General features: G+C 40.1%; 1 protein-coding gene across 1 annotated transcript in view; it reads left to right on the top strand.

Moving 5' to 3' along the window:
- Window positions 1-25,396, top strand: part of Cap-G (Chromosome associated protein G) — a 32,155-nt gene that overhangs the window by 5,458 nt on the left and 1,301 nt on the right. Inside the window, exons 5-18 of the mRNA XM_080271353.1 lie at window positions 1,487-1,845; window positions 4,177-4,372; window positions 6,053-6,274; window positions 6,623-6,787; window positions 7,920-8,165; window positions 9,244-9,447; window positions 11,201-11,333; window positions 14,519-14,742; window positions 15,661-15,828; window positions 16,239-16,398; window positions 17,172-17,275; window positions 19,396-19,515; window positions 21,760-21,854; window positions 24,484-24,624. Of these exons, the coding sequence (XP_080127479.1) occupies window positions 1,487-1,845; window positions 4,177-4,372; window positions 6,053-6,274; window positions 6,623-6,787; window positions 7,920-8,165; window positions 9,244-9,447; window positions 11,201-11,333; window positions 14,519-14,742; window positions 15,661-15,828; window positions 16,239-16,398; window positions 17,172-17,275; window positions 19,396-19,515; window positions 21,760-21,854; window positions 24,484-24,624 (2,537 nt within the window). The remainder of the gene's footprint in view (window positions 1-1,486; window positions 1,846-4,176; window positions 4,373-6,052; window positions 6,275-6,622; window positions 6,788-7,919; window positions 8,166-9,243; window positions 9,448-11,200; window positions 11,334-14,518; window positions 14,743-15,660; window positions 15,829-16,238; window positions 16,399-17,171; window positions 17,276-19,395; window positions 19,516-21,759; window positions 21,855-24,483; window positions 24,625-25,396) is intronic.

Here is a 25,396-nt window from a genome sequence, read left to right as displayed (position 1 = left end):
AAGATATTTTTGCATAACTTTGAAAGAATCTTTTGGTGTTGTTGCCAAACCCAGGTATGTATAGTTGAGCAGACCTGTTGACTTCAGGTAAGCAACTGCTTCTGGGGGGCCATCTTGCAGGTACAGTACAGTACAGTACAGTACATGTGCTGTGTAGAGATCCAGTGCTCCCTTGTGGTAGACAACACCTCACCATGGTCAGAGCAGGGTCCTTACTGTGGCAAGGTGCTGAGAAATTTGAAGAGGTTTGGCTCCCAGGTGGATGCTGCAGCAGATCCATCCAGGGTGCTCAGTGTCATCATGTGTAGGTGCCTTTGCAGCACCATCTCTTGTAATGAAGGGGGTAATTAAGGCAATATGTGACCTGACCTCTCTAGTTCAAAAGTCTCCCATGATCTGAATAGAATATTTTAGAGATAGCAGGAATAAACAGCCAGTGAAATACTCTAGCTGAAGGGATTAGCAAGTTTCCAGTGAATGAATATCTAGCCTGTGTCAGTAGACATGGTGTTAATAATTATTATCCTTTATAATTTCATTTATTTATTTTATATATTATTTTTTTTTTTCACTACCTCACCTCATCCATTGGTGGGGAAGAAAGAGGTCTGGATGTTATGATGATAATGCACAGTATCATCAAACATGACCTTTTCAAGAAACAGAGCATTTGATTCCTATGTCTGAGTGGTCATACTACTGAGTTGTTATTCCTGATGTGGTAGGATTAAATCCCATTGTGTAAAGGAAAGAGTTTAATGTGGTATAATATTTGTTGTAACCTATAATTCACTCTTTAATATGCATTATATAGATTTTTCTCTCTCTTATCAAATAGTTTTACTGAAATTAGGATAGGTGTCTGGTAGAGAAGAGATTAGAAACTAACTCCATTAGTCCCTGTACAGTATTTAGAAGGTTCCAGTTAACTTAATAAAATTGACTTGGAAGCAGGCATAAAGTATCAGATACATCATTTAATTGAAGGTGATGTGCATATCAGCCTAGGAAAGGCCTGTTGAAGTAAATGGGGTATTGAAGGCTATATCCAGCTGTTCAGGAAAAAAAAAAAATCTTGTAAACTAAAACCGTAGAGCAAGATAAGAAAGGCTTCATCAGAGTAAAGTGCTTAAGAAATGATAAAGCAATCCTCTCCTTATTCATCTTATGGCTTTTTTGCCACATACTGTACAGTATAATATTAAGATGTACAGCACACCCATGTACAGTCAGTCACTGTATGAGCATTTGCCTATACATACAGTCAATAAAAAGTTAGGGCTTTTTTTTTTTTTTTTTTTTTTTTTTTATAATCCCTGTGATGGTTGATTTCTCATTGTGTGATAATTTTTCTCGTGTGATCACTACAACACTAACTTTGTTATACGACCAGTTTTTCAGAAACGCATCCCCATCATAAAATGAGGGCATGCTGTACAACATATAAGTACGGTAGTATTTGTGTTGACGGTGAATTCTTTTGCAGGCGTACGTTGTGATCTCCCAGCGTGTACATCTCAAGTCCCTGACAATTGCCCAGCGAGTACGTCTCATATCAGAAGGATTAAAGGATCGGAGTGAGCTGGTTCGAAATTGTGTGGAGAAAAAGCTAATTCAGACATGGCTAAGAATGGTCAGTGCTAATGTGCTGGATCTTCTCACCTGTTTGGATGTGGAAGCATCTGTGGCTGAAGCTGAACTAACAATCAAGGCCATATTCCAGGATGTGCCTTATCCTAGTCTGATGGAGAACTTTGGACTAGATAAGGATAAGCGCGTTATTTCCACCTCTGAACTGCGGCCTGAGTCTGCCCTCTACTGGCGCTGTCTTGCTGAACATCTAAGGTTTACTCCAGAGACCTTTATTGTGATATACTGAAGAGTTTTGTATAATTGCTGTAGTGGCTAGACTGCATGTTGTGAAATACTGTACTGTATTTGCTTTTCGTGTTGAATAATATTGTACCATGAACTAACTTTATTGGGAACATTTTCATCCCTTTTGGAAATTACTGTAACACAAAATTCACATAGTAGCTGTTACATTACATGGTCCATTTTCTTGCATCATCACTTTCTCTTCCTTTTGCTTATAAGATGTTCCTTTCATCAGTATAGTTGTAATATTAGAATTCTTTCTCCACATTCTGCTCAGCTTACAGAAAACCCTTAGGTAAGCATCCTGTTTAGTGTACATTTATGAACATAGCCATAAGTTGCATTACTGTACAAGGTCTGTCCAAAAGAAAGCTGAACATTTTAGATTTGGCACCAAATAGCACGCCTAGCATGATTGTGACAGGAGCACTGTGTAGCAGTGACTTTGGGCATTAATTTAACTCTAGCTGTATCACGCCATGTCAGTTAGTCATTGAACCACACACGCTTGAGTGAACGTGTGTTTAGTGAACTTGGTGAATTTTTTTCTTTCTTCTGATGTCTGAAATCAGCAACATTTCAGGGTGGAATTTAAGTTTAGGGGGGAAAAAAAAATGTTTGTAGGGGCCAAATCTAGAGAGTAGTGTGGCTGGGGGACAATAGTCATCTTGTGCTTTGCCAAAAAGTTATGGATAAGGAGCGACATGAGCAGCTGCATTGCCATGGTGCAGCTTCCAGGTTTTGTTTGTCCATGCCTCAGGCCTCATCCTTTGCACTGCCTCCCTCAAAAACTTCAGGATGTCCAAGTAAAACTCTTTATTGATTGAGAGCTTGGAACAAATTCACGATAAACAACGCCCTTCAAATAAAAAAAAGTCAATCAGCATCATCTTCACATTTAAGCAACTTTGACATACTTTTCTTTTTTTGTCATGGTGACAGTGTTCTAATCCACTGCAGTGACTGCTGTTTTGTTCTGATATTGTAGTCATACTCTCGCACTTCATCACTTTTTATAACATTTATCCAAAAGTTTTCATCAGCATTTGAACAATCACACAGCTACTGACTGACTGACATGGTTCTTGTTTTGCTCATCTGTCAGCAGATGCGGAAGAAATTATGCGGCAACACCTTATGTCTTCAGTTTTTCAGTTTAAATCATGTGGCATGAACTTTTACAGATGCCTACTTTTATTTAAACTTCATAGACAGTCAGGTGATGATTTTCACGGATAACAGCATGCTCTTTCTCAGTGTAATTGTCGTTTGTTGATGTGGAAGGCCTTCCAGATTTGGGATCTTCTTTGATGGATGTTCTTCCCCATTTGAACTAATGGAACCACTTGTGACATTGTGTACGGCTCAAACAATGCTCTCCATAAGCCTGTTGCAACATTTGAAAAGTCTTTAAAAGTTTTTGTCAATTTGAAACAATTTCATGCAAACACTTTACCCTTCAAGATCCTTCATTGTTCAACTTCAAACGGATTGCCAAGTGCACTGATCACATGTTCACGAAAGCATGTGGACCTTCATGACTAGGTGACGTGGTGTGATGCTGCTAGTGTTAAACAAATGCCCAGGTCTCACTACCATACAGCATTACACTCCAGATACATTCTGCTTACAAAGATCCCTTAGCATGGACGGGAGAGCCCTCTCAGTGTCGAGAAGCAACAGCTCCCTGAATTTCTTCCAGCCACAGAGCTAACTCCAGCCCCACCTCCAGCACATAACGTTGCCAAATAACAAAACTCTTCAATTCACTCAAGAAACTCACCGGCTTGATCAATCTTTTCACACCTGACAGTCACCACAAGCTCTCCTTGACACACTGCACACATGTCAGTGATGGAACAAATAGATTGGTGTTGAGTTCAAGCAGCAGGTGAAGTGCAGTCAAGTGATATAATATTTGTAAGAGCAAGAAACGTAGGTAACAAAACTTTCCTGATGGTGCAACCTGTGTTCCTTCTGTAAGGAGGAAAATATTGCATCAGTTAAATATCAGAAATTCAGTTCCCTTGTGCTGAACAGCTGAATGTATTTGAATTATCATTGAAGATTTTGTAACATCTCATCCAAATTGTTTGGTTCAGTATATACAATGTCAATATCCTCTTGTATGTTATTGATGCAAGGTATGTTGGTGAAAGAGCACAATAAATTGCATAAGAGATTGTTGAGGTAGAACTTTGGATAATAAATTGGTTAGGAATAGTTGTTATGAATCCTTCTAGCATGTGATCTTTTGTCAATGAATCCTGTTACCGTGTACTTTCTTGCCTACCACAGAAAGGAGGGAGCAGAGGAAGCCCTTGACACCATTCTGCCAGAGTTGACAAGGTTTTGCCAGTATCTTCAGGATTTTGTGATGGCTGATCTAATGGATACTGGGGATGAACAAGAGATGGCTGTCCACTGTATGGAACGTGAATTTGTCATCAAGCAGCTTGTATCCATGACATTGCTATATGACCTGGCTGATGAGGTATGGTTTTATAATTATTATTTTTTATGCTTCTTGGATCTTCAGAAACAATTTACTGTGTTATGAGGTAACGGTATAACCAAGTGGATGCCCACTTATCTAACTGATTATGGTGCTCCAACTGGATGGTGCTTATAAGGGTGTACAATAAGGGTAGTTGGGGTTTATTGACCACATAGTTTTACTCAGGGGTTGCCAACTGGTTATGCTGGTCTTAAATGTCAAGACTAGGTCGCCATGCCCCTGGCCCCTACACTCCTGATAGGGCAGTAAAGGATTCAGTGGTAGACATTTTCATTGATGGAGAAGTTACTGAAGAAAAAGACATTTTTGTTTTAGTATGTACTACAGTACTTACTCATAAATTTTCTCTTCATGCAGTACTCATGTTTAGATGTGAGATGTATTCCAAAATATCACAGTGTATTCAATATAGTTGATACTGAGTCAGCAGTGACTGGCTTTTCAGCTTTATAGATAACATTGACACTTTAATAACCAGTATTTCTGTAAATTACTATATAATAAAAAAAAAGAAAAAAAGAGAGACTCACTGGATGTAGTAGTCTTCATGTTATTCTACATTGAGTGATAAGTCATTTTGTTTCCTGTAAACCAGGAAACCATGTGATGAATTAGTGTGTAACCATATAGACAGCAAATGAATGCCTGTTTGTCTAGTGGATTAAGATAACTCCAACCACAAGGGCTTAAATATGAGGGATCGTTGATTTTTTTTTCTCTTTTTACATAATGCTGTGTAGGGGTAAGTGACTGATCACTTGTGTCATAACTGTCAGAACTGAGTAACAGCCATGGGTCTGTATGCTTCTGATGGGGCAGTATAAGACTGGATGGTAAATTGGTGGACTAATAAGAATGTATGGCATTTTATTATCTTGGGTATTGTCACTCATATGAAAGATACAGTAAGACCTTAACTTTCATGGCCTTTGCTTAAGTAACGTATTAGATTTTGCAGTTACCTAAGGGATGCTGTCATCTGTCTTTCATGAAGCTAAAAAAAAAAAAAAAGAAAAGCAACAGACAACCCCCTTTTACTTCTTTTGGGTCCCCCTAGTCTAAGGCAAGGGTAACATATTGTATATCACTTCCAAGAAGCTGTAGGAGACTGACATCCTCTGTTTGGGTTGCATCTGATTTCAAACACTGTAATTAAACGTTTATTGCACTCCACCTAAAGAAGACTGGAGAAAAATAGAGCTCTGGTCACAATGTCATTTCATGGTAGCCTGCCCTGATTCCTGTTCAATTTCCTCTGCCTGCTGTTGGTGTGTTCATCGTCCTGGGTGGGAAAGAGGTCAAGATGATGATGATGATGACAAATATTTCCCGTGTCTGGATCCCATCCATCCATGTGCTCTTGTGGGAAATGGGTTAGGATGATACCAGGATTGTAATGATGAATATGATTTACTGTTTTTAGATCTGGCTTATTGAGGTCGTTTGGTCATGTTGAGCATATGGACAGTGAGAAACTAATGAGGAGAGTGTATGTGAGTAAGGTGGAGGGGAGGAGAGGGAGGGGAAGGCCAAGGATGAGATGGAGGGATGGAGTGGAGAAGTATATGAGAGAGGAGGGTGTAAGTTGGGGGGAGGGCAAAGTTGTGGGAAAATGGATTAGGATGGTAATTATATACTGTATTTGTCTTCCTTCAGGTTGGCCGACGTTCCTTAGATCAGCTGGTACGGACCCTGCTGGTGTCAGACAAAGTAGGTGAATCTCTGGTGAAAGGACTGGTGGAAACATTTGGCAAACTTCACCCTCCAAATGCCAGAGTCACCCAACTTGCAGAGATTATATCTGAAATACAGGAACCAGTGTGCAAAGCAGTACAGCGGCCTCTCTCTGAAGAGGAGAAACGCAGAAGGAGGTTACAGGTATGTCAGTGACAGTTCTCATGCTCACCATTTTGTGTGTGTGTGTGTGTGTGTGTGTGTGTGTGTGTGTGTGTGTGTGTGTGTGTGCGTGCATGCGTATATGTGAGAGAGAGAATGAGAGAAATGGTGCTGATATTAGATATGTTTACAGGTCCTTGCATATCTGGTTATAGGATCAAGCAGTTATGCATATTATTGTTCCAAGTGTTTGGCTTTTAATCCTGAAAGTTGAGCTGAGGCATTTTAACAACAGAATGTAAAACATACTGAAGCAATCTCTTACTTGGAATTATTTATGCTATCTGAGTCTATGAAGCTCCTTGTAGACACATAATCCTTTGTTATCAGGTTGCCCATGTGAAGGTGAAGATCAATCAGGTTAAGGAAGAGTTGGAGGAGTGTGTACGAAGCCGAAGTCTTGACCTTGACCGGGCTAAGCTACTGAAGGAAGAACTTCAGAGGCTTGAGGATGAAGCAGCCAGCATTAACTTGGACACCAGTGTGTCTGAGGAGGTAGGCAAGACTTGCATTAAAAAAAGAAAAAAGAAAAAAAGAAAGAAAAAAAAAAAAACACATTCAAACCTCGATTTAAGGGACTAATATTGTGAATAAATGTGTTCCATTGCGTATATATTTAGCTTTCAAAATTTGATCTGTGAACCATGAACCTCCCTTTCCATGAGGCTAGGGAATGAAACCTTTGTTTTCCCATAGGATATGGACCTTGTTGAAAAAAATCCTTGATGAGCATATAACCTTCAGGAATGTATTTATTACACTGGAGGAGGGTTAACTGTTGATGATGGGTGGTCTAGTTTTTTTGCCATTCCAGCAGGATGGGGCTCATAAGAGTTCAAGTTCATGGAATGGTTGGGTTTTATTGCTAACATAATGGCATTCAAGGGAAAGTGACTGGTCACTAGCTTAAAGTACATAAATTGAGTTGCATAGCTCTAGGCCCCGTGAGCATCTGATTGTGCAGTAATATGGATGAATAGAGTAGTACTATAAATTATAAAGAATACAGTGATTACTTCATGAACTGAATCAGCCATAATTCCGACGAATATCAAGCAAGGACTTCCATTTTAACCAGTCACTGTTGTTTGACACTTCTGAGAATTACATCCATACAAAACGGATGGCACTGCTCTATCCTTGCAAGCTAAACCTCCAGGAACATGGACTGGTGCATCCTACCTGCATGTTTAGGACCGGGAGCCTCTGCAGAGGGGTTAATGAAGCACTGACACTCGAAAGGCATTGATTTTGATGCTGTAACCTAATTTTGTGTCCTCTGAAAGTACATTCAGCTACTCTGGATTTTTTTTTTTTTTTTTTTTTTTAATGTAATGGTAATTAAACATTAAATGTGTCAAATAATGCTTAGATGTAGATACATGGGCCCATGTTATTTCCTAGATCTTTAGTACCGTACAGTAAATGTCATTATGTTACCATTTTTATGTCTTTAATTAAGACCACAATAATCTATGAAAAGATTAGATTGACTTAAGGTTCTGTTGCCACCTTTACAGTTTATTTAGCAGTCTGCTCTAGTTTATAATACCAGATCTTTTAAAAATTGTGATATATTGAAATACATCCTTAAAATACTGTTAGTTACTTTATTTGGATTTTACAGGTTGTGGAAGAAGTGCGTAATGATGCCGCAACACTTAGCAAGTGCCTAATGATTGTATGCAACATGGTGGAAAGTGCAGACATCACCGTGATGACACCCACACTGTATTCTCTTCATGAGAACCTAGTACTGTCTTGTCTTCGCACAGAGAACCCTGCTGTCAGAAACCAAGGAGTACGAGCTCTTGGACTTTTCTGCCTGCTCTCTAAAGATTTGGCACATCAGCATATTACGCTCCTTATGCAGGTTAGTTGGTATTAATTGTTAGATGTTACTGAACTCTAAGGACCTCTAGGGTGAAACAAATGATACTCATGGTCACCAGACACTGTGGTGGTTGGATGCTGTATCCATGTAGAACATCACGGACGTATTTAAAAAGGTTTTTTTATTCATGTCAGGTTTTTCATATAGCAGTATACAGGTGCACTTCAAGCTCATTTCTGCTACTAGGCTTCAGACTTTTTTTATTAATTAAAACTGGTTGGTGGGGGCTCCGATCATCCACTCACTCAGTGTAGTGGTACTTTATTTTGGGTAACTCTACATTGGGTGATGGTGGGTGGTAACCTTATTACCAATCAACACATGTTCCCTACATGTCAGCAAGTGGGTTGGTTGGGGGTTAGTGCGCCTCCTATCAAAACAACTAACTGATAATACAAACAAGAAGCCCTGGATCAGGATAGACCAATAGGTGATGTCAAGGGCTGGACAAAGTACATGGTACGGATTGCAATATGGAATGCTAGAGATGCGAATGATGAGGCGAAAGAGAGAGATTGTGCAGGTGCGTCAGGGTGCAGAAGTGGTCATATGTGGATTAACTGAAACTAAATGGAGACGTGAGAGAGTGGGAGTATGGATGGGGTATATGCATGGGAGCAGGTGAGAATGAGAGGGCAAAAGAAAGTGTATGTAGTGTGTGCAAGAGATGGAAGGACAGACACCCAAAACAGCACTACATTGAGTGAGTGGATGGTGAGCCTCCCCACCTACCACTAAAAGGACCAGATTATTATTATTATAATTATTATTATTATTATTATTTTTATTATTATTATTATTATTATTATTATTACTGTATTATTATTATTGTGGTGTTGCCAGTGTTTTGACTAATGCAGCTTTTAGAGGTGTGTGCCAGTTGATAAGAAGAACATACCGTAAGCTTTTGAATGAACTGGGGAAAGATGCTTGTATAATGTTGCGTGAAAACTTTCTACCAGTGTAATTTCCTATTGGAGGATTCCCAGGTAAGAGCAAGGGATCACAGATAATGATTATAATAATGACAGGATTTTTATTCTTAATTATTTCACAGATCTCAAGAATTGATGTAGAACAGATTCAGATGACTGCAGTGAAGTTTGTCATTGACATGTTGCACTTGTATGGCCTGGAGGAGTTTACTGGGGCTGCAGAAGACATGAATGCTGGAGCTGATGGGTTATCATCATCCAAGAGTCAAGCTGAGGAGGAAGAATTTGAAGGGGAAGGTGGTGCCACTATTTCTGCTCTCTGCCAGGTACTTGATCAGGTGTTGTCCACCTTATGTGAAATAAAGGTACAGATACAGTGTATATAATGTTATGTGTTGACCTCTTTTCTGTACTGGAACTACTTCCGCTTGAGCTTAACTCAGTTCGTAAAATGAATAAATGAATAAAATAGTGAAGTACAAAAGGGAAAGAATGAATGGTGGCGAGCAGCCAGTAGAGTGTCAAGTGAAGTGATTCATACATTCATTTAGCTAAAGCCTTTGAAAAGCTCAGCTCCAGCCCTGAAGCAAAACTTTTTTTTTTTCCCCCACAGTACTCTAGGATAGAGCCATTCTGTTGGTTGCTGAATTAGAATAGGGGTGCAGCTGCGTTAAGGTTCAGGTTTGCGTAATTCATCCAACCACTTATCATTTATTAAATTCTTTTTTCTTCTTTATCTTCCTTAACTTACATTCTGTATATCACTTATCATATCCAGCCATATATAGGCCTTCCTTGCTCCCTCACTCACAGTTGTGGTTTTCACCACCTTGTACAGAGGGATGCCTTCATGTGGTGGCACCGATATAACCAGTTGGCTCAACTGCATGGTTATACAGATGTCCCTCAGGTACTTCTCTATCCCCCAAAAGGAGGATAGTGGACCACAAGAGATCATCAATCCGCAGTCCACTGGGTCCAAATTTCAGATGAGCATAAGGCAACAGCAACCCTGTTAATATCTGTTCACTTTATATATGACAGTATAAACTGCCACCTACTCATGCACTTACTGAATCACTGCCTTTTTGAAGGATGAAATCAGGCAAGTAGCAATCATAGAGTTTTGTGAGCATCATACTGTACTTATTAAATGGGGTTGTTGAGGGGTATTGGGTCTTGGTGATATACAGTATCTGATGTGCATCTGGGGTGTGTGTGAGGTTCATATGGCGTGTGTGTGTGGGATGTGTTTGAGAGGTGTGTCCAAAGATAAAGAACACCTTTTGGGGTGTGTTGGGATGGGTGGATACGGTTAGGTGGATGAGACTGGAAGATGTTCTCTGTCTCGTTTAGCTTTATAGTGGGTAAGAATTTTCTCTGCACCCTAATAAGTGTGTAGGCATGAAATATTGCAACTTATATATTACAAAAAGTGTTTTTTATTGCAGAGAATTAATATTATTATCCACTCACTTGATGTAGTGCTGCTCTCGGGTGTCTGCCCTTTCCATTCCTCCCTCTTTTCTTTCCCTCTTCTTCTGTCTTTCTTTACTTCATTCTTTCCTCGTCCTTCTGCCTGCGGGTGACTTTACACCCCCTCTTTTGTCTTTCTTTCCTTCATTCTTTCCTGTTCCTTCTGCCTATGAGTGACTCTACTCTGAGTGACAAGCAGAATGCTTTCCTGTACACCTGAAAACCATTCACTGCACTGGGTGGTAACTATATAGCCAAACTGTGGTACCTGGTGGTTTAGTAGGTAATTGCGGCGCTCCAATCGGATTGAGCCAGTGAAGGTTTATATCTAAGGGGTGGTTGGTGTTATTGCTCACGTAATGCCACACAGGGATGAGTGAAGCTGGTCACTCTCATCTTAAATGTCAGGGCCAACTTGCCTAGCCCTAGGCTCCTGTGCATCTCATGGGGCAATGTAGGATTGGATGATGGATGGATTATTATATTTTCTTTAAAAATATATATATATATATACAGTACCATACCTTGCATGAACTTTTCTTTGTAATTCATACTGGTAAGTGCTTGCTTTATACTAGATTAATATACTGTATCTTCATGTAGATGATGGATGTTGAAAGCGCTGATGTGCGGACTCTGGTAGCAGAGGGTCTTTGCAAATTATTGCTGGCTTGCCGTATCACATCTTCGAAGTTATTATCCCGTCTTATACTCATGTGGTACAACCCAGCAACTGGTAAGCTAACATTTCATGGATTCATGCGCTAATTTATCTGAATTGTAACTGCTTTAATTTGATGATGTGTTTTTCTTTTCAATCAGTTTAGTTTAAGTTAGATGGGGATGCTCACCATCCACTGACCCGATGTAGTGCCGCTCTCAGGTGACTGCCCTTTCCTCTCCTCCATCCTTCTTTCATTCCTTCCTCTTCTGTCTTTCTTTCCTTCATTCTGTCCTCTTCCCTGTGTCCGCAGGTGATTCTACACTGAGTGACAGGCCAAATGGTTTCCTGTACACCAGGACACCATTTACTACGCTGGGTGGTAACCACATAACCAAATTATGGTACCTGATGGTTTAGTGGGTAATTAAAGCTCTTCAACTGGATTGAGCTTGTGTAGGTTTATATCCAAGTGTTGGTTGGGGTTTATTGCTTACATAATGTCACACCAGGATGTGTGAGGCTGGTCACTCTCATCTTAATTGTCAGGACCAACTTGCTTAGCCCTGGGCTTTTATGCTCCTCATGGGGCAACACAGGATTAGATGATGACGATGATGATGACAGTTTTAGCTACCAAGCTTGGAGCCATACTTCATTCTTATGTAGTTCTTCCCAGACGAGTGTCCCTGGAAAAAAAAAAAAAAAAATAGTGTAAGGTGTTCACAGCATGTTGTGCAAGGTTTCTAAATGGGAATTGGTGCCCTCTTCCTCATATTGACATAGAGAAGTATCAGCTCCACCACTGAATTCTTGCATTGCAAGGTATAGTAGCTACTTACATGCTGTGGCACATGAAGCATTAATGTAATTGGAGTTTCTTTTCTCTTCTGATTTATGTCCTTTCTGAAATACAAGAGATTTTATTGGATTACCCTACCCAATGTGAATATGGAAAATTGAACTAAGACAATCAAGATTTTCTTTAACCCCTTTAATACAAAAATACCTTGTTTTTTATTTTATTCTTGCTTCTGCTGTATGATTTTACTCAGTGGAAGAGAGATTTCTTGTAGCAGAGGGATTTATGTATGTGTTCTCTAACCATTCATCATCCTATTCAGCATTGCCGCATTACGAACACTGGGGCCAGTGGCTGGGTTACTCAGTCCAAATGTTTAAGGTAAGAATGACCACTTGTTTTTTCCCTGAGCAACATTTCGTGTGTAATAAACCCCAACTACCCATCAGAATCAGATCTGTATGATCATACCATATTCACTTGAAACACTTTAACTCAGTGGACCACCAGATGTCTAAAAAATTGTGAGGGTAGTGGAGCTTCTGCAGGGCTACTGCACTGCTTTAGTACACAGCTTGAAGGCACATCCTTGAGTTCTCTGCTTGCATCAGAGAATTATCACACAAAGGGGATAGTACCCAAGTACCATAGGAACCTTCCAGATTGGAAAATATCACCGCAACTGAATGCAGTCATCTTATAATAGGAAGAATAAGAAAATGGCCATCATAATGGAGGAGTTAATAACTATATTGTAAAGTTTAAAACTAAAGTGGAGTTATTGATTGAGTTTATTGCATAAAACAAGGTTTCCTTTCACTTGTGTACTTTGTATTGCTAACCTATCTATAAACTTATATTCATTATACAGTACAGGAATCTGTTGGTTGTAGCACACTTGATTTTAGCTGTTTTCGTTATCACTGCGAGATGAAAATCTGCTCTTCAGCCATTATAGTGCATTTTTTGGCTAAAAACGTTATTGTTGTATCTGAGCTGGTATCTGCTGACAATGATGATGCAGTGTCTCTGGTTTCTGATGGCTTTAACCCCTAAAACGCGGATCGTCGCGTTTGCGACGCTCGGCCATAAGGGCAGGACGGCGGGTCGTCGCGTTTGCGATTTTAGTAAATTTTGAATAACCGCGGGCAAGCAGGCTCTAGCTGGTATTGTCTATCAGTACCACCATCCTCTAGCTACAACTAGCATACTTTACCTTTGTACTACTGACCTCAGTTGTTGCCAAATATCGCGTTTTCCCCCCGTACCCCCCCTACCACGGCCCGGCCAGCCTGGCTGTGATACATGGCAGCGCTCTGAGCGCTCAGAACTGTAAATCTGCGATCTCCTCTCACAAGCAGTTTATGCTACTAGGAAACGCTTGTTTCCCCAGTTGTAACACTAGCTTTTGCCTCTGTTTAGTGTCAGTTTACTGCAGGCTTTCAAAGTGAGATTATGGCGAGTTCTAGCTCTTCCCAGTCAGTGCAAGCGGCCGACAGGAACGAGAATAAAGTGGCGGACGTAAGGCAGAATAAAAAGCGCGCCGTGGTGATCTTTTGGGAAGTAATATGATTGAAAATAATGTAGTATACATGTTTTTAGCTGTGAAAATGGAAATGTTTGTTGAGTGATGGGAAAACCGCCGCCACAGTGCATGTCGGCCGTACGCTCCGTTGATTTTAGCCTTATTTTCAGTGCTTATTGTACAAATACGGATTCCTAACTACCTTTACGTTGTAGTATAAAGTTTACTGTGACAGAATGAGGCTGTGGTAGAGGGGAAACCGGGTTGCTGGAGGTGTGAAAGTGAAAATTTGGTTACCCAACTTTGCAAGTCTCCACAAGTCCTTGGGTAGTCCACGAAGGCTCAACACCTGTCTCTGGAGAAAGCTGAATGTAAGTACTATCTGCCATACCAAGTATAATGTTCTAGGGTTAATCTCTGATTTTTGGCGAATATTTTCCTACAGGTACTCAGACCGCGATACAACCCCGCCACTCGGGGGGGATCGACTGTAAACACCCGCGTTTTAGGGGTTAAGGGATTCAAAGATGAGGCCTTACTTCAGGAGTTAATCCCAGGTGGTAGTACCACTAACTCTTCATGCTTAGCCTTGGAACCTCTTATGGTACCTGAAGCCCATCTCGTCTCTCTGGTATGTGTTTTTTCCTTATTTTGCCCTTTTTATCACTTTCTGTTGATCTAACCATGCTTATGTGTGTTTCTGGTACTTACCATAACAGTATGTATGTATTTAGTAGGTGAAAATTGTTGTACAAGGGAAAATGTGGGATTTTGGATGCCTGGTACCAATTAGGATAAATCCCATAAGTTCTGTTTATTTGTTATTGTGCAATTCCTTTATCATGCACCATGTTCCCTATGAATTATGCATGATAACCAAAGGATCATTGTATAGTATAATTGCATATTAATAGGGGTTTATTTTTATTGCAGAGGATGAGAATCTGCTGAGGCACATGCTTGGGGTTTTCTTCCCATTGTATGCCTCATATGGAGGAAGTAACCAAGAGAGTCTCAGTGAGGCCTTCCTCCCCACTCTTCATACAATCTTCAATGCTCCAGCACGCTCACCCTTGGTTGATGTGGATGTAGATGATGTGGCAAATTTCTTAGTATCCATCACCAGCCCAGCAGTTGTCACTGAAGAATACAAAGATGTGAGTGTCAAAAAACTGGCACAGTTTTAAGACTTAGTCACGGAAGTTTTTTCTCTTTAGGACTTGCGCATCAGCTACCAAAGATGTCAGTAGAGTAGTTCCCTAGTCAACCAGTACGTTAATAAGGAAAGCAAATATAAGAAGTGGCATAATCACTCCACAGTACTCTTACTTTGCATGGTAGTTGATGATTTGACTCTTTCTGGTAGGTAGTGAAGCACATCTAAAAGTTAAAAGTAACCCCCCAAATATATGTAGATGTTCAGATGGAATTAAGATTCTGGGGACATGAATGATTGGCTGTCCTGTTTCACTGGGCATGCTGTTAGTAGTTCTCCCAGTGGAGTTAGGATTCTGGGGTGTGCATGATTGGGTGGCGTATTTCACAGCACGTGATGTTGGTAAATCTCCCTCTTTCATCATTTCCCTTTCTCCACTACTCTTACATAGGCTTCACTAAGGTTAAAACATTTGACTCCACCCCATACATATGCAAAACCATCCATGAGCCCTTTTTTGTGAACCTTGTAGGCTGTTTCCAGATCCATAAATGCCATAAATATTTTGAAGTGTTTCTCACAAGCTTTCTTCACTGTCTCCTTGCAGATATTTGATCCACATATCCTTAGCATTCCAAAAGCCCCCCAGTTCATCACTTACTAGGCTTGATACATCCTGTAATTTCTAATTGATAATTCATATATAAAAGTTCCCTACAGCACTCGGCAGACTTATGACAGTTTTGTCCCCCCCCCTTTTTTTTTTTTTTTTTTAAGTAATGTAATCCAGACTACATACTATACAGTGTAATTAGCTGTTCTTGTAGAAATGTTGTTATAGTTAACATGGGATGCATGCTATACTGTACAGTATACAAGAGCAGGTAAGCTAGTTAACAAATTATTTATACTACAGAAGTTGAACACACATGACACTCTGGTGTTCTCCATGTGCACTGACATCCTCGCCAACCCTGAGAGCAACTGGACCAAGGTGCTTGTGAGATGCCTTTCTCATCTCCAACTGTCTCCTACAAATTATCCAACCCTCCGCCAAGTGAACATTTTGGCACTCAAGATCATGAAGGTAATGAACTCTTGGAGTTATTGCCTTTTGTTAATCTTAGTACATAAAGCAGTAATGATGATTATCACCTCATCACAAACCTTTAATTTATTTGTGTTGATAAACAATAATTTAAATGGTATTTAAATGATTCCATGCCTCCACTCACAGGAATGTCCATATTAAGGTAGGCCATGGCATTCCTAATGTATTCTATGGCCTGGAAACTAAACCAATTGCCAAAACTAGCAATAGAATAGTTGGAACACAGAAATACCTTGCTTTCTCAATCACTTCTTTATCATGTTGTTTCAAGAAGAATAGTGATGAATAAAAAAAAAGTTCTCAGTTCTAGGTGAGCTGGTGTGGATTTATGTTTTATTTGCTTATTAGTGTCATATAGTATGCGTAACAAAAGATATTTCATTTAGCGTGTCAAGGAGAGGTCAGTCTTGAATCCAGTGGAGCGCTTCCACCACTCCATAGAGGCATTACTGAAGAGTGCACCTGAACCAGAGGCAGAGTCTGAGGTTGCACCACCAGAGAACACGACTGATGTGACAGTTGAAAGTGGCAATGAGTCTTGTGCTGGTGAGTCTCAGTACATAATTGTAAAGGTATGATTAAGTTGACTCTGTAGTAGTAGTAGTAATAGTAGTTGTTCCCTAGGCAGTCTGGCTAACAGCCCTGAGTTGACTCTGTTGGATACGTTTATGTGAAGCTGCAGAATGTGGTGAATGTTTTTGACATATCAGATTGAACCAGGATTCTGGGTACTTGAATGATGAGTGAATGGAAGCGTGGCCCATTGGATTGGGCAAATTTGGGCTGTCTGGACGTTGCTACTCCTCACCCAGCCCTAGGGTGGGAAAGGAAGCCTGGATGATGATGATGATGATGAAGTTTAACACGCTCAGGTTCTCAGCTGAATAAATCACATGGCTTTAGTTTTGAATAGAATACTTGTTCAAAAATACATTCATCAGAAAGTAGCTGGAATAAAATACCTGTACGAGAAAATATGCAAGTACAGGTGGTGCTTCATATCCATTCATGGCATGCCAGCTTAAGGAAACACATAGCAGCCACATTTGTCAAATATCAACTGTGTTGCCACATTTTCTGTATGTATTGAGCAGCAAAGTCCCCAAGTGTACAGTTGTTTACCAGTACCCCATTTTCATGCCCAGTGCACCTTTATTGTGTCTTTTACTAATTCATCTACTCTTCTATTCCACAAGTGCAATATATTACAGTATGCCTTGGTGGCTTCTTTGTCCAGCTACTTTTTGTCAGACTATGTGAATCATAGTTAGAAATGTGTATCTCCCATTATTAATGTCATATGTTGATATGTATTTCAGGTGAAAGCATGATAAATAAGACATTAGATAGTACAAGTATCAGAAAGAAGAGGATGTTGTACAACAACCAGACTGCTTCAGATCCTGAAGTTCTCTCTACTGAGGTGGGCACAGTATTACTTCATATTAATTATTATTTTACCATGAAGCAGTAGGTGGTTGGCTGCCATTAACCATGGGAAGTACCACCATAGGAGTGAAATTTGGTTGTAAGCTTGATAGCCAGCCACAGTCATTACTCCTTGGCAGGAAATGGCCACAGGTACTTAAGAGTCCAGTTCCAGACTGAGACTTCCACATCTTTGCATCTTTGTAAATCATATTGCATGTCTTTAAGTAGGAAAAAGAGTAAAGGTGATGGGGGGATTTTTTTTTTTTTTTTTTCGGTGTTAAGGATTGTTGGGAATTAATTAATTAGTTGGTGTGGTCTTAGGAACTCATTATGATGGGATGGGTTGAAGGGGCTGTGTATCTCATGTGGCAGAAGCTTTTATATTGTTACTCTCAGTATCAGGTGGTTTGTAGGTACCGATATAAAAAACTTGTTTATGCAGTAAACCTCTCTAAGTTGGAATAATTGGGGCTGAGGCCATTCCGACTTGACAATAATTCCAACTTATGGGAAATATGAGATTTCTGACTAACCAGAAACAAAAAACAAAAATTGCTTACCTTGCATGCAGAGGGTGTAATCCAAGCTTATGGAGGGCCTAAGTAGGATGTAGAGGTGCTAGGGGAGCATATGATCACTTCTGTGCAGCATTTCTTAATCATAACCACAATTGAACAACAATGCAGTACTGTACTTTACTGTACTTTCAGCTTCTCTTGAATGCTCAGGGTCTTCAGCTTCATCCCCTTCCTGCCTGAAGGAGCCTTGGGAACCTTGGAAGCCATGCTGGTTAGGAATAAAAGTGTGGAATATGGAGTGGGATGCGAGAGAATACCGACGTGAGTGGTAGCAGATGCTTGCCTGAGGCAGGGTGAGGCGGGACGTTGTGGGACTAAGCAGCGCTGCCAAACAGAATGTACAGTACTGTACAGCACAGAAATCAGCTAGACTGGCCTAAATAGTGATAAAAATCCACCAGAGTGATGGAAATTAGGGAACATGAAGGAAAACAATGCTTAATAGGACTTTATGCCAGATATAGAGTAAGTTTTATCATGTATTACCTCCAGATTTTTTTTAAAACCTCTGCATTTAGCGGGCAGGCTGCCATATTAGCAACACTGGGCGGGAAGTGGCTGGAGGGCCCTCACAGCCTAGAAAACATGATGAGCCGGTGCATCATCATACTGAGATACGACTTCCCTTAGCTGAGATATCATGTCTTAGGGATAGCTTTACGAGAATTTTCTGACCGGTGGAGCAACATGAACCCTCACAGCCTAGAATGATGCGTCATCATTACAAGATGGGCCTTCTGTTAGATGTCATTTTACAACCTTGGGGATTTTTTTTCTGAGATTTTTTTGCCGATATCGAACATTTTAAATTATTTTCATTAACGATTTTCATGTGCCATTACAACTTGTGCTTAACTCTGACTCATAGGATGCTGACCTACAAGAGGTTTTACTGTAACTTATTTCCAGATAATCATAATGGAAAATAAGTACTTTAAATCTTCATGGAACTTATGTGATAAAAAAAAAAATTGCATTTTTTTTTTTTTTTTTTTTTTTTTTTTACTAGCTGCAGTATAAGCTTACAAATAAATTATGAATGTGAGTGTAGTTTCAGTATAATCATGAAAGCTTTAGCTAAATACCTGATCCTATGAAGAATTTATAAGAAAATAATGTTTCATCACAAAATACTGTGATGAAGCTTTTCATTACAAGACCTTTACCATAGATTATGGATGTTGACATAACCTTTCAGTCCAATTACTTTTTTTTTTTTTTAATCAGCTTGTTCTGGCTACATTCAGATGATTTTCCTCAACATTAGAGAAATCTTTTGCAATGAAAAAATCATCTCGTAAGCCCCTAAGCTGAATAAAAATGTCAGGTGATAGCAGGATGAAAGTAAAAAATACATCACTGGATTAAAGGGTTAGGACTAATGACTAGTGTCCTTGTATTGGCTGTCATGTTAAGGTTATCACAGCTAATCACACTTAAGCAGCAAATAAGGGAATGTGTCTTAGTGTATTTTCTTAGAGTTAGCTGTAGTAGTTGCACAATAGTAATCATTAGAGTTTTCTTACCTTTACAGCTTGAATCTGATATTGACAGCAGCCCTAGCAAGCGTGTGGCTCGCAGTCCATCTTCTCGCCATCTGGGCAATGAATCCAGTGATCCTGGTTCACCAGTGTTTACCAGCACACAGCTTGATGTAAGCCACAGTTAATGTATTTAATCCTTTAAACCTTATTAGCCTTTCCTAAACAGAATAATTAAATAACCTCTAATGCCTGTTAATCTGCAGCCATACTGTGCCAAGATAATGCTCTAATATCTGTAAATTTCCTCAGTTGAAAAGAAAATTGCATTGATATACAGTTGGTTCATCACGATGGCCAGTCACATAAAACATTATTACTCTGACCAGAGGTGGTTGCATTAGGCTTTAAGTGTTATTAAGTACTTAACATATCACTTCAAATGCAAAAGCATTCAAATACCAAATACTTTACACATTTTGCAAAAGTGTACTTAATACTAAAGTCATTATATTTGAATGCATTTTATATGCATCTTCATATACTTGTGTTGGGGTAAGTTTTTCAACACCTATCATCCCGTGGTAGTGCAATATTAGTTTACTGAGGAAGTTAAAAAGTAGTGAGATAGTATTTCTGACTAAAGAAATGAATGGGAAAGTGAGGAGAGTATGAATAAATGGATTGGTTGGATAGTGGGGTGTACCCTCAGCAGTTGATGGGAATGGTAGTGCCGTGGTGGATCTTTGTACAAGGAAGGGCTTGGCAATAGTCAGTACCTTTTTCAAGTAGAAGATGATTGACAGGTGTACGTGACAAATGATATTGGGGTTGGAAGGCAAATTGAATGAAAGGCAATGACTGTGTGTGTGCATAATTGATTTGCGCTTGACACTAAGTTTAGGTTTAGGGAATGGACTTTCCAGTCACTTCATAATAGTGGCAGAGATTAATATTGTGAAAGTGATGGATGGATAGAGGAAGAGAAAGACAGGAGGAAGCAGCTGATGCAAAGTACGTAGAAAGGCCGCAGGAGGAGGATAAAAGGGAAGTGTACAAGAGAGAAGTGGAGGAGTGACTGAATAGATATGATCTGGAATAGATGGAGGAGGTGGAAGTTAGTGTAAAGTGTTCTCAGAAGAAATATGTGCAGCATGTAAGGCAGTGTAAGGGGTGAGGAGATGTAAAGGGATAAAGGGAACAGTAAATGGGGGAATGAAGTGATACGAACTGTGGCAGAGAAACAGAAGAAAGCATATAATGATTGGATGGAAAGTAGAGGAATGGAGGATGTAGAGAGATGAAAAAGAGAGTTGTATAATGAGAAGAGGAGAGGCATGAAGAGAAAAAGTGGATGAGGACTTTGGACGAAATCTGAGTGTGAATTGTAAGAAACTGTATAGGAAAGTGAATAAAATAAGACAGTATGTAAAAGACAAAGTAGAGAGGTAAAAGTAAAAATAATGAAGTGCATGTGAAGAAGAGAGTATAAGTGATGAGATGGAGAGAACATTTTAAGAGCTATTAACTATAGGGAATGAAAGCATTGCAAGTACAGTATCAATGATTGTAAGTAGAGAGGCAAGAAGAGAGGAGGGGACTATCAGGACAGAAGTGTAGGAGGCACAGGTCAGAATGGGGAAAACACCAGGAAGTGATGGAATGTGTTGTGAAATGTTGAAACAGGGGCAGAGATAGTGACTGAAAGGCTGTAGAAGGTATGCAGATTGGCCTAGGAGGAATTATTGACTGTACAAACCCACTGGTCATTCTGACTTTATTCTGTCATACGTTCGTATTGTTGATAAAAGCTCCAGCATGCCTGTCTGCATTAGCCTTGGTCACTTAATGGTGATATACTATGCTGCTTGATCTCTGGCAGCCTCCCCATTCAGTCTTTTATCCCTGAGGTTGCTCTGTGACCTTGTCCCATGTTGTTTTTTGCCTCACGCAACACTACTGTTGATGTTCACACTTCTCACCTTCCTCACCCAGTTGCCATCTCCTATCCTGTCAACATGACAAAACCATCTCTCAGAAATCATTACTTTTTGCTACATTCATTTTCAAATTTCATGTCTTACTTTCACTCTCAAACTCATCCACCATGCCCTTACAGCTCTCATTCATATTTACTTAATGGAATGGTAGAAAAATTGACTTGAATAGTTTTTGGAAAATATATATAAGTGCTGTACAAATGTACTGATAGTAACATAGTATGGCATTGCCTTTAGATATTTTTAGAATACATTGCTGTTTATTAACAATAACAGAGAATGATGTGTTTTTATATTTTAAAATAAATTGATTTTCGACAAGGTTTGATACCATATCTTTAATAAAATGTAGTGTGTGAGTAATTTTTCATTACGAAAATTGTAGGACATGTTCTGTGATTCCTGTTTCTTCCTCAGAAAACCAAGACACCAGGCTCAAGTTCCATCCAGGAGAAGTCAACAAGAATTGCACCTCAGCCTGTCATTATTCCGTCAAACTCCGAAATTGAACTGTAAGTAATAATTTTGGATATTCAGAGTATGATAGTCAAACCTATTTCAGTATTTACTAAGGTTCTGTACCCAGTAAGCAGTGCAGAAATTCCAGTTCCTTCTTTTCGTATAGAAGAGAACTTTCATTATTAAAAAGCCGGTTGTTAGGGCCAAACAATTTTTTCATCTTGCATTGAGAGAGATGGAGAATCATGAAAGGGAGAGAGATTTACCTTCTGTGTAGCCAGTGCCAGCATTTCACGGAAGTAGGGGAGACCTAAATGAAGCTTGGGTGTTCCTGACTACTGTAAGCAGTAATGGCAAAGAAACATCTCAGAGTTCCAGATAAAATTAGTGTGCTTTAACCCCCCTGGTGTACAAGTGGTTCCCACCAAGTTGTGACACCCTTGATGAAGATTGTCGTGGTATTCTACTCTTTGCCGAGAAAGCTATTTGTATGTTTTATAGAAGGCACAATGAAGAGGAGGAGGAGGAGGAGTAACGTCATTTCTCGAAGAAGACAACAAAACAACAAGTAACAGAACACTAAAATTCCTTCATCTCATGGTATACCACATAATTATAGAACTCAGGCCTGCTTGTGTCAGAGTTATTTTCTACATCCTTCATATATACTGGACAAAATAAGTTAGGGATCATGGACTATGTCAGTGATTCAAACTAAACCTTTGTATGTACATGGCAGAATATATGAAATGCAAACGCTGACATCATTTTTCATCAATAGTTAATCAGAACTTCCGAATTCATTTATTGATTTATTGGTCATAGTGCACAAAAAAACATGTCACTGAATGACGTGAAGATCTCTGGCATGAAAGACAACTTGACCTTCACAGAACATGTCCAAGACTGACCCAGAGGCTCATCAATACTCGGTGTGACCTCCGTTTGCTCTCAGAACAGCCTGGCATCGGCGTTGCATACTCATGATGAGATTCACAATGTTCTGTTGTGGGAGATTGTTCCATTCCTCTCTCAGCGCGTTCTCAAGGTCATCAGGGGTCTGTGGTTGGTTTGGACGCTGGGAAAGTTGATGCTGAAGATGATCCCACACATGCTCGATGGGATTCATGTCCGGTGAGACAGCAGGCCACTCCATACGCTCGATACCTTCCCTCTGCAGGTACTCCTGAACCACACGAGCACGATGGGGACGGGCGTTATCGTCCATGAGAATGAAATCAGGTCCTATTGCACCTGCAAACAACCTGACGACTGGGTGAAGAATTTCATCCCTGTACCGGAGAGCAGCCAGTGTGCCGTTCCTGATGGCTACCATGTCAGTGCGACCCCCCAGAGAGATCCCACCCCAAATCATCACAGAGCCGCCCCCAAACCGATTGTGTTCAGCCACCAATGCCTGGCTGTATCTCTGTCTGGCCTCTCTCCACACACGCCTATGACCATCGTGGAAGTCCAGGCAGAATTGGGACTCATCTGTGAACAGTACCGGCTCCCAACGTCGTCTACCCCAATTCACATGTTGACGTGCGAATTCCAAGCGTCGTTGTCGATGATGTGGGAGAAGTATGGGACGCAGTACTGGCCTGTAAGCCCTGAGATTAGCAGCATGCAGTCTGTTTCTCAAAGTCTGGGGCGTAATGTGCGGGCCTGTGGCAACATTAAACTGAGTAGTCAGTGTTGGAGCAGGTTGAAACCGCTGTCTCCGGGCCAACGTTATGATGTACCGGTCTTGGTGTTGCGTTGTGGCACGGAGTCTGCCACTCCTAGGCCTCTCATTGACTGTACCAGTCCCCTGAAATCGTGTCCAGAGTCTAGAGATGACACTCTGGGACACACCGAAATGGAAAGCAACATCACGCTGGGTTTGTCCAGCCTGAAGCATTCCGACTGCTTGATTGCGCTCATTTGCCTGTAAATGACGTCTTTGTGGTGGCATGCCTTTACTAAAGTCACATTCAATCGCTGTTCACCTTCACAATAACGTGGTGATGTCTGCCGACTGACTGTCTGCGTCACACTACTACCCAGAGTTTACCACATTTGTATCGTGCGGCTCATGAGCACGTGCAAATCGTGGTGAAGCATACAGTGAACCGGAGTCAAGTCACAAAATGTGTGTTCAGTCCATACATATGTGGTATTTCGCTACACATTATTCCCCACAACCTTAGCAAACCAAAATGCCCATGATCCCTAACTTATTTTGTCCAGTATATTTTGTCTGTCCACCACTAATCTGTGTTCTATCTCTGATAACTAATAATGTATGATATATTTTAAATTATATGGTGATGGCTGTGTAAGTAAGTATTTTAAATTATATGGTGATGGCTGTGTAAGTAAGCATTATTATCTTGCAGAAATCAAAATAACATTCACTGGACCTTGAATTGTTGTGTAGAGAATATGTAAAATAAAAATTGGAAGAAGGTTGGACATCAGGCCCTTTTTTAGTGAGTAAAATATTTAGATTTGATGGAAGATAGAATGCTTACCTAGCACATTTGTGTGTTGAAGGTTTTGTGAAAAACCCTATAACTGCAACAAACATGACTGGTACATCTGTTGCTTGTTTGGTTTATGTAAGTTTTCCCATTTCTTTTTGTTTCATATGGTACTGAACACCTCTAGATCGTCTTCAAATACATATTTGACTTCCAGAACACCAAATGTTGCTGTAGGTGGAGGTAAAGATAAAAGTGACCGTCTTGGTTCTGCTGATTTATTTGAGTCTTCCCAAGAATCCCTGATGCAAGACCATGAGAACTTACCCCAGGGATCTCCCCATACTCCTACAATCAGGTATGCTTTTAGTATTTGTTTATTTGTAATATATATTTATTAATGTGAAAAAATGACTACTACTACTACTCTTCCTTCTGCCTATGAGTGACTCTGCACTGAGGGTCAAGCCATCCCTGCGTGGCATTACGTGAGCAATAAACCCCAACCACTCCTTGGATATAAACCTTCAGTGGCAACTTTTGCTTATTTCTTCTTTTATTCTGACATGGACTGCAGGTTCTAAGAATTTAATTGTGGAATCTTTGACATATTTCATTCCCTTTCAGTCACTTAATATTTCACTCCCATATGTGATAACTGATAAAAGTAAATGAAAGAGGGATGAGAGACTGTATTCACTGTGTGGGAAAAAAGTGTAAGAGTGTAACTGTACCACTATATGGAAGGTATCAGACCGTATTCTGCTTGCTGTCGATCTGAAATTGTAGGAAGAGGCTGGAAGTCACAATATTCTGCCTTGTATTTTAAGAGAGGTGGATGTCTAAGTGAACAGTTAATTTTCAGCGATGAAGTGAGACAGAGGTGTATGATGTTTTCATTACTGTTCTGTATGCATGTTTATGAGTGAGGTTAAAACTTGAGTTGTGGAGAAAAGGACGAGGATGAATGGCGAAGGGTGAAGTGTCTCACACTAGATGTGTGCAGATGATGCATTGGTGCTTGTCAGTAGTGAATAGGAGCTTTGTAGATTGGTTTAGAATGTGTAAATTTTTGTATAGTATCATGTTTTGAAAGTAAATGTAAAGTGATGGTTGTTGAGAGAGAAAGT

The sequence above is a fragment of the Coenobita brevimanus genome, chromosome 45 (genome assembly GCF_032717465.1).
Source record: "Coenobita brevimanus isolate Jiangsu-jjx chromosome 45, ASM3271746v2, whole genome shotgun sequence".
NCBI lineage: Eukaryota > Metazoa > Arthropoda > Malacostraca > Decapoda > Coenobitidae > Coenobita > Coenobita brevimanus.
Note: the sequence above shows the minus strand (reverse complement) of the source record. Positions and strands in the feature narration are given on the sequence as shown.